A 10863-nucleotide genomic window follows, 5' to 3' on the forward strand; every position below is an offset into this window, starting at 1 on the left:
TATCTCAATATTTATTTACATTTTATGCCTTAAGTTTCAGAAAAGTAGTAGTAAAAATAAAAACTCAAGGATTATAAAATTACAAAAAATTGTAAATGTTGTGTCAAATCGACAATTAATCCTTGAAACAAATATTTATGGAGTAATTCTTATGTACGTCTTAGGTACATACGCGACGAGAAGTTCTGGTGGAATTGTGTCCCACTAATGAATCACGAAATATATAGTGATCAGTAATTCTACAGAATCACAAAAAATAAGGACAAGGTAATCCACAAATAAATACACGTAGTTGAATAATTTAGGTAGTGATTCTTAGGCATAGGTAAATGTGGAGAATTTGAATTTTACCAACAAGTGGCCAATGATCGAAGAATGTCAAATAAAGTGCCTTGAACAACTGCGCGCAGAAAACGGCGTTTTCCTGGAGTGTAGGGAGGATATCTTGCTGATATATCAATGGCAAAACTCCGTTTTAAGAGAGGCTTCTTGTGGCTGAAAGCATCAAATGAGAACTTCCCATGGTACGCTCCCATGCCACTTTCGCCTATGCCTCCGAACGGTATACCCGCCTCCAAAAACTGCAACCAACCCATTCGTAACGTGTATTCTCATCCAAGAAAACAAGAAAGAAATTACTTTGTGCAATAGATATGATCTAATCAATGGCATAGGCACAAAATCTATTGTTCAAAACATGGTTTTTTAGCTCTTTTTTCTTTTGGGAGGAGTAATAATGTAGTATAACTGAAAGGAGCCTAAGAAGATCAAACAGATATGAGTCATATAGACATCATAAGTTTTTCTTTTGCAAGCCAGATTCTCTATTGCATTACATCTACAATAATTGCTTCATAATTAAGAATTTGCATAAGTAAGAGTTGGTAGATTTTCGAATTTTCTTAACACGTAATAATCATCTATAAAGATGTTACACAATAGACGATTAAGTAGAGGAGAAGAAGACTGACGTGTAGAATAGTGTCATTGATGATCATACCACCTGCTGATACGCTTCTAACGAATTTCTCCTCCAACTTTTTGTCATTTGTAAAGAGATATGCAGCCAGTGGCTTCTCCATAGCATTGATCACGCCAAAACACTCCTCAATCTTATCAACCTTCATTATTCAACATCACCATAAAATAGCGATTATACAAGTTTCCATTTTTAGTAATATAATATACATTAAACAGTAAAATACAAACAATATTAGCTCAAGATTACGACGTTTTACCGTAATTATGGGAAGTATAGGACCGAAAATTTCTTCCTTCATGACAAGAGAATCTTTGGAGGCGCCCAATATAATCGTCGGAGCAATCTTGCTGGGGAAATTAAACGACATCACGCACTGTTTTTAATTAGACGCCATTCAAAATCTAACGAAGAATGAAACTTAAATCGGAACTTACAGATTGGATTTATCGCGTTCGCCTCCACAAACGATCTTACCGGAAACCTCATCGTCGTCTAATAATTTCACCAAGCGGTTAAAATGGTGGCTGTTGACGATGCTCGACAATTCCTTGGACTGCAGAGGTTCTTCTCCAAAGAATTTCTCCAGCTCCGCCGACAGAATGTTTACCTGAGCAATATAATGACAGTGCGCTGAAGAATTTGGGGAAATGTATGTAATTAGGGTTTGATGAGAATTACCACTTCCGAAACGAAGTCTTTTGTAGTGATTAGGTAGTCGGGGGAAATGCAGGCTTGCCCATTGTTGCAGCCCCATTTCCCTGCAATTATTCTTCTCGCCGCCACCTTTTAAATCAATGCATCAAAACTTTACATTACATTACTATAAAAATAACTTCCATGCCATGCAGTGTTGATACTTGTACTATCTTGTAAATGGAGCTATATATATATGTAAATAATGTAAGGTACCTTTAAATTGATTTTGGAATCAACGACGGCCGGACATTTCCCGCCAAGCTCCAAAATCACAGGCGTAAGATGCTTCGCCGCAGCAGTTAGCACGATACGCCCCACCGCGCTACCTCCTGTAAATTCAATTAATTATTAATGGTATAAATAAATAAACATTAGGTACATAAACATACCTGTGTACAATATCTTATCCCATTTCTGGTCTAGCAATGCAGTGGTTTGGGGAACTGCCCCCTCCACCACTTTGACGGCCGATGCGTCCATGTACTTGCCCACAAGCTTTGCAAGCAGCGATGACGTCGCGGGGGCGTTCTCCGATGGCTTCAACACCACAGCATTACCAGCAGCGATTGCTCCGATCACCGGATCAACTGACAGCGCTGTCCAATTTAATTAATTGTCAGTATCAAGACGCAAATCAAACAAATTGAATTAACATAGTTAATCAGTAAGGCTGCGTTTACTTTGATGGATAAATTTATCTATAGAAAATGATAGATAACACAAATTTATGCATTTAAATGTCTCCTTACTTTTTCAACATTTGACACAAAAAGATATGCTCACCATTTTTCCTTCCTAATTTTCACTTCAAGGATGAATAATATTATCCCTCCATTTTCGTGTGATAATATTATCCATCCATGAAGTGAAAATAAGGAAGGAAAAATGGTGAGCATCTCTTTTTGTGTCAAATGTTGAAAAAGAAAGGAGACATTTAAAGACATAAATTTGTGTTATCGATCATTTTTTATGAATAAATTTATTCATCAAAGTAAACGCAGCCTAAGATTATATACTGTGACTTACCAAATGGAAAGTTCCAAGCAGATATAACTAACACTACGCCGAAAGGTTCTGACACGATTTTGGCTGATGAGGGAAAAGTGATTAATGTGGTTTTCACCTGCAATACAAATTCAATACTTTGATGCAATTGTTTTGGAAAACACATACACACACAAAATGAGAAAAAAAGAAACAGATGCTTATAATTAAGTGTAATTTACCTTTTGCGGTTTCATCCATCGATGCAGTTCCTTCAACGCTAATTTGCACGATGCTGATACTACAGAAATCTACAAACAATACATATATATGATGCCACAACGCAACAGAAATATTAGGAAAGAGAAGGAGCTCAGAAATTAAAGAAAACAAATACTATATAGATATGAAGATTAAAGAATCAGGGACTTGTTTCCACAATTAGCTTCAACCATAATAGAATTTGAGGTGGTCGGGTACACCCGGGTGTATCGTACACTCGGATTGACCCGTACCTAAATCCTAACCCTCATCCTGATCCAAATCTGTTCCTACTCAAATATTGTAAATGACATTATTCGATTGTACAAATGACACTGCATGTAATTGACATTATTTTGTTATACAAATGACATGCAATGCGTACAAATGATACTATAATATTGTAAATGACACTGTGTATAATTGACACTATTCAGAAATATAAATGACATTATAACATTAATTTTAAAATGTTACAGTGTCATTTATATAAGGGTTAATTGCCTATAAATACACAAACTATACCCAAATTTTGGTTTTTCACCAAATCTATTTTTTTTGGTCAAAAAATACATAAACTTTTAATTTTTTGAAATTTGACATGACCCTAAAAATTCGTTGGCCAATAACTTGATTGACTGAATTCTGATGGCCAATATGAAGGTACAGTTGGAAAGCTATTGACGTTGTCTTTTTTTGGTAACCGAAAGTGGTCACAAAAAAGAAAAAATATAGAGTTTCGTGACCTCGACTTTCATGGCATTTTTTTACCACTTCCGATTATCAAAACTCAACAATATAAGTATCATTAGAAAGATAACATTAAGAGCTTTCTAACGGTATCTTCGGATTGCCCATCAGAATTCAGACAATCAATTTATTAGCCGACAACCTTTCGGCTCCGGTCAAATTCCAAAAATATAAAAGTTTATGTATTTTTTGACCAAAAAAATAGATTTGGTCAAAAGCCAAAACTTGAGTATAGTTCGTGTATTTATAGGCAATTAACCCTTTATATAATTGAATAGTGTTAGTTATAAACAGTGTCATTTGTATAACTGAATAGTGTAATTTACACGATTTGAGTTAAGATGCGGGTTTGGATTAATATGCGGGTCAGAATCTAGGTACAAGTCAACCCAGGTGTACGGTACACCCGGGTGTACATGAGATTTTGTGATAGAATTTAGGGTTATTGACACATAAATACATCCATTGTGGATGAATTCAGATTTTTAACATGAACTTTAAAAAGTTTCAAAAAATATACTCTCTCCGTCCACTAATTCATGACCTGGCTAGGGAAGATAACACAGGTTTTAAGAACAAATGCATTGTTTATTAGTTGAGTGGAGAAAGAGACCCACAAAATATATTGTTTATTAGTTGAGTGGAGAAAAAATGTATTGTTTATTGGGACCCAACAATTAAAAAATGTAGAAATATTTACTAAAAATGGGTAGGACATGATTTGGTGGACTGACCAAAAAGGAAAGTAGGACATGAATTGGTGGACGGAGGGGGTACCAATTTATCGATTGGAGTAATTGTAACACAAATTCTATTTATGGTCAAATTAAAGCTGACTTTAATGAATTAACTCTGAAATTTGAATGATTAAACTCCGAATTAAATTCGAAATAAACCATATGAATTAAACTAACACAGCTAAAAAAAATTCATCTACTGAATGACCTTAGCAGCAAATAGAACGAAATTGACCTTAATATCGACATCTCAACTTGATATTTGTCTAATTTGAACAGAGAAATATTTATTTTTTTAAAATAATTTGATAATGAAAATTAACATTATACATAAATATTATAGAGTATTACACATTATAATAAATAAATAAAAAGTTGTTAAATTTTAAAGAAGAGAAAGAAAATAAAATATTTTAAAATTTTCATAACTTATTCGTTTTAAATTCACTTTTTATTATTTTTATACCATATTAAAAAATTTGTCACGACTTAAATTTAAGATGCATATTGAATGTTTCTTCATAAATCAAATTTGACGATATTTATAAAAAACAAAATTATAAAAAAAATAGAGAAAAATAGTAAAAAAGTTAGTGGGTGAAGAGAGAAAAAATTAAGGGGAACAAAACACTCTCTTATATTATATAAACTTTATATAGTTCGTGATAAAATTCAAAATTGGTGTATTTATGCACCAATAACTAGGAGTTTATAAAAAGTGTGTTCCATAAATTTTTACAAAAGTGATCGATTAGAAACAAAACTTTATTATCCAGAATGGTCATAATTTTCTCTTATATAAACTTCTTTAAAGCTATAAAAGATTAAACTTCCCTTGAATTGTAACCTACATCAATCTTTCATCTTTGCAAGTTCAGAACGCTTTATAAAAATGCTCTCTAAACATTTTTAAGTCTCTGATTTAAACATATCATACATGAGGTGCACTCTGGTGTGGCCGCCGCTAGGGGTGAGCATCGGTCGGTTCGGCCCACCGACCGACCGGTTTTTAGCCGGCCGACCGACCGACCGGTCCAGAAAAAATCTGGCCGACCGACCGACCCACCATATTCAAACCGGCCGAAAACCGAACCGGCCAATTGTCGGTTTTCGGCCGACCGACCGACCAAACCGAAACCTGTGCAGTTTTTTCGTTTTCCACCTAATTCCAAACACGACGGCTGCGGGCTTCTTCCAGGCGAGGGCGCGGCCTCGGACTCGGACTGGGCTGGGGCTGCTGTTCGCCGGCCGGTAGGGTTAGGAATGGGGGGGAGCCGGGCAGTGGCGCTGAGGTGAAGGCGTGCGGGCTGTGGGGTGCGGGTGCGGCGCAATGAGAGGGCAGCCGATAGGGAGAAGGAGAATTAGTGGGGGGGAAAAAAAACCCTAGTAATGTACATTATGGTCGGTCGGTTCGGTTTTCGACCGGCCAAAATCGAAAAAACCGAACCGGCCGACCAAACCGAATTTTCTGCAAAAATCTGGCCGAACCGACCGCCCAATACAAAAAAACCGACCGAAAACCGGTCGATTCGGTCATTTTTCGGTCGGTTTTTTTGGTCGGCTCGGTTTTTGCTCACCCCTAGCCGCCGCCCCTCATTCAGCTACTTAATTCTAATTACGAATTAATAAATTTTAACCATATTAATTAATTTTATTTTTATTATGAATCACTAAATTCTAGTAATAACTACAAAAATTAAAATTGAGCCTCGGAGGTCCGCACGCAATTTCTCGTCATCGTCATAAATAACAATTGTCGATAGGTAACGATTTCCTAACGAGATAATCCATTTTAATATTCTAGGTGAATCATTAAAATCTTAACCGTGGACAACTTAAACAACAATTTATCATCTCGATATGAGCGAATAGAGAAATCATAAGGAAAAAAAAAAACCACCCTTGTGCACCTTGAAACAACAAATGTTGGTGGTGAAGGAGTAATAACTATTTCTAGAAAGACAACATTATATTATACCTACATATCATGTGTACGTGGCTAGGGATTGTAAACAAATCAAACGGAGTATAATTTTATATTTATATTTGAATATTAATGAAATCAAATCAAATATTTATATTTCGTATTTGAATCGAATATCTATTGAAAATGAATTATTTGATTAGTTTACAATCACGATGACAAGACGCCATTTATGATGCAAGAATGACTTTAATTTAAAATTTTAATTTTTTAAAAATGAAATCTTACTTTTTAAATTGTGAAGAATGATTTTAATGCATGTATATTATGTTTCCTTGCATTTTTCTTTTTTAAAATTGTCAATTATTATATAATGTCATAATTCTTTTATTATATTTGTTTTATAATATTATAATTCTTGTATATATATATATATATAATTAAATATTTATGAAAATAAAATTAAAATCATCCAACAAAATGATGAAGTCATCATAATTCTTACAATCTAATGGTTGAAAATAATTTATTTTAGCTCATCGACACACACAAATACATATATATATATATATATATAATATTATCGAATCGAATATTATAATTTTATATTTATAATTAAATATTAATATAATCGAATATTTCTATTCAAATTAGAATAATGGAACAAATACTCTATTTGATTCGTTTAGGCTGGGAAAATATACCGAGAATTCGGTATACCGGTCATACCGTACCGGAAAATACCGTAAAATATCGAATTTAAGGTATGCTAAAATTTTTGGTAAGGTATGATACCATACCGAAGATTTACGTTATGGTAAAAGTATGTATTTTTCAGATATTGGAGTATACCGATGTATACCAATACCACTGTATATACCAAAAAAGTCAATAAATATCGTATTAAAGGTATATGCAGTAATAAGGTATGATATTATTAACGGTATACCGGCATATATTGATATATACCAGATATTATGGTATAACAAAGTAAGGTATGATACCGCATAATGGTATCATACCTTACTCTGGTATATCGTAATATCCGGTATATACTGGTATTAAGATATAATACTTTGTTATGATATACCGCAATTGTCGGTATATATCGGTACGCCGAAAATTGTGGTATATACCGTATCAAAATCTATAGTTTTAAAATACTAGAATACTCCCTCTGTCCCATTGATTTTGTCAAGTTTTCCTTTTTGGGTTGTCTCATTGATCTTGTCCCATTTCTATATTTAGTAATGATTTTACACTACAAATAATATGACCTTACTTCTTTACACACTTTTACTACACTAATTATATTTTCCTTAATAACCGTGTCAAAAAGAAATGGGACAAGCCTAGTGGGACGGAGGGTGTATATATTTTTTATGCTTATATTTTTAAAAGTATTGATAAATTTTATGAAATGATGTATATAATCTATATTGTATGAATATATACAAGTACATGAATTTATAAATATCATTAAATGATACAAAAATAAACAAAATATAGTTCATATAGTTATGATATAATATTCACCTTATAAATATCATCAAATGATATAAAATAAATAAATAAAATAGTATAATACATGAATTTATAGCATAGTTATAATATAATATTCACCTTATTTGAGTTACATAGTTATATTCTATAGTATATAATTAACATTATTGTTCTACAATAAATTACATCTAACTTATAACATCTATATATAGTTTATTATATTACATGAATATATATACAAATAGGAGAATATAAATATCATCGATACAAAAATGAACATAATACACACACACACATATATATATAATATATATATATATATATATATATACAATTTAATATAATTGAATTGTTGTATTGTTTATATTGATATTATAGGCTTATAGCATGGTTATAATAATATTCACCTTATGTGAGTTACATAGTTATATTCTATAATATATAATTAGTATTATTGTTTTATAATAAATTACATCTAACTTGTCAATTTCATTATACCGTGTAAGTGCGATATATCGAAATATGATACGGTATATTGAAATTGCAGTACTATACCGTATACAGTATACCAAAATAAAAATACGATAAAAATATGAAATTTTTTCATACTATAATTTAAAGTATACCGGATTAAAGTATACCGTAAATAAAAATAAGATAAAAATATAAAAAAATTTCATATTAAAAGTAAAAATAAATATGGAGAATTTATTAAGGCAGCATCCACCCCTATTTTAGTAGTATGTAGGTGAGCCTATATCGAGAAAACTATCTCAAACGTTGTATCATGTGGGGCCCTATGTACTACAAAACTATCTCAAACGCAATAAATTAAACCACCATGCAACTGGGTCCACATCTTCCTTTTACGATATTTAAAGAAATGACAGAATTTTCAAAAAAAAAGAAATGACAGAATTTCTTCAAATCTCTAAGGTGGTAGTGAATAGTGATAGGTCCACCTGTCCAATAATATTAAAATAGTGGTTATAAATTGTAAAGTAGTGTTTCAAAAAAATAAAAATAAAATTTGTAAAGTAGTGTTTAGTTTTGGCTAAAGATGGATAAAAATATAAATTAAGTTATTGATTAATTAACTTGTTTATTTTCATCAAATTTTCAATATTTAATAATGTATTTTATCAATCTAATCTCATATAGAATTAATATCTCCTAACGATTCAATGTTTTCAATGCGGTAAAAGTTTTAAATCATTGTAACTTTCAAAATACAACAATATTATTCCAATTCTTTCGTAAAGATCACAAAATATTAATCAACAGAGGATGCTATTCGAATGAATCGAATCTACAATGAGATGTTTCATTACAAATGTCTCATTTCTTTTTTGGCAATATATTATTTCTCTATACCTAATATTTAAATAATTTTCACAAGCCCTCTTTATCTACTTTCTACACATTTCTTAATCTGCATGCCCAAAAACAATAAGACAGTTGTAATGGGACGGATGGAGTATAATTTTTCAAGTACGAATTCGTCACTCCACTACTATTAAATCATTCTGGATCTTATAAAGTCTTATTTGAAATCTTCATAGAAAAGATTATCTTCATAGGGTTAGATTGGTTATGTTTTTAACCTTGTTTCTAAGGAAACCTCCAATATTTCACATTCTGCAAAAAAACAGAAAGTGTAATAAAGAAAATAGTGAATGGCTCGATTTCGATGCTATTTGGATAGAAAGTATTGATGGAGCTAGCTAAAGTCGTTATCTCGTCACAGTTAATCGACTAAAAAATTGCATTCAGAATCAACATGAATCACATGATATATAGTTGCACATTGAAATTCAACTAGAATCCTCAGCAATATCTACAACCTATGAAATTCGACCGAAAATTTTGAAGTTAATTCAAACCAAATTTGAACTTATTAAAAATCAACAAAGATTGTATAACTGACGAAAAACGAAACACGCAGGCGTAATGCATTTTTATGAGAGGTCGAAATTCAATTAAATAAAATGAGTTTGAATCCCACCTCATGAATAACTGCTTCAAATTCTGGTTTTTTGAGATCGGAGCGTAAAGCTCCGATTATTTCCTCGCTGTGAAGAGTGAGAATCTGCTGTATTGCTTTCAACTGCGAAATCCGCCACTCGAAACTCTTAGTCTTTCCGGCGGCGTAGGTGTCTCTCAGCTCCCGCACCGCCGCTTCCGCTTCTACTGCAGCCATTCTCTCTCTTTCTCTCTCGGTGATATACTATCATATATGTATATGTATATATAGAGACAGAGAGATGTATATGAGTTGTATGCTTTCTTTCCAAAAGTAGAGGACACGTTTGAAGCGAGGGGTGGTTAGTGAAAGGTTAATGCGATTTTCCCTCAATGGGGAAGCAGAAGAGCACAAGGGTTTGTACATTATTTCCCCATCTTCTCTTTATAGTATTTCATGTCGTCTTGTAATTTATCTTCCTACTTTTATTTGTTAAACTTAGCTCCATCTGTGTCCATTTATAACAATCTCTTAATTTTTTCAATTTAATTTTTATGATTATAAATTATAGTAAATGATAATCATAATATATAATTATTTTTCACGTTTAATTTCAATATTTTAATTAATTGATAGTTGGTTATTACAATTATAAGTTCCTCCGTGTTAGTTAGAAAGTTTTCTTTGATTATATATATATGGGGATGAGCAAAAATTAATAAAATTTATTTTAATTAAAATATAAAATATAAACTGTCTTCGGTCCTTATTTAAGTTTTTATATTATCTTTTAGGTTTTAAATTAGGTTTTTATGTTTCACCAAAACAAAAGTAAGGAACCTTAGTTAAGAGCACTCCCAGCAGATCACCTAAATACATCACTAACTCTAAATTTAGGCTAAAACAATTGAAAATGAGATAAAAAAATGCATCCAGCAGATCCCCTAAATTGGATGGGGCCCACAAAAAATTTTACACCTACCTAAATTCAATCTTAAATTTACACTCACCCTAAATTTATTTTAAGCTTATAATTAGTAGGACCCACACATAATTATTGTTT

At 32.0% G+C, this 10863-nt stretch overlaps 1 protein-coding gene across 1 annotated transcript; it reads right to left on the bottom strand.

Annotated features, from left to right (window-relative positions):
- Positions 1-115: 115 nt before the first annotated feature.
- LOC130992606 (aldehyde dehydrogenase-like) lies at positions 116-10293 on the bottom strand. Its single transcript, XM_057917310.1, has 10 exons — positions 9843-10293; positions 2905-2973; positions 2705-2801; positions 2068-2274; positions 1892-2007; positions 1661-1765; positions 1417-1589; positions 1239-1329; positions 972-1121; positions 116-581 (listed from the first exon to the last, which is right to left on the bottom strand). Exons 1-10 carry the CDS (start codon positions 10035-10037, stop codon positions 348-350), a joined length of 1437 nt encoding a protein of 478 aa, XP_057773293.1. The 5' UTR covers positions 10038-10293; the 3' UTR covers positions 116-347.
- Positions 10294-10863: the final 570 nt, after the last annotated feature.

This window comes from Salvia miltiorrhiza, chromosome 7 (assembly GCF_028751815.1).
Source record: "Salvia miltiorrhiza cultivar Shanhuang (shh) chromosome 7, IMPLAD_Smil_shh, whole genome shotgun sequence".
Classification (NCBI taxonomy): domain Eukaryota; kingdom Viridiplantae; phylum Streptophyta; class Magnoliopsida; order Lamiales; family Lamiaceae; genus Salvia; species Salvia miltiorrhiza.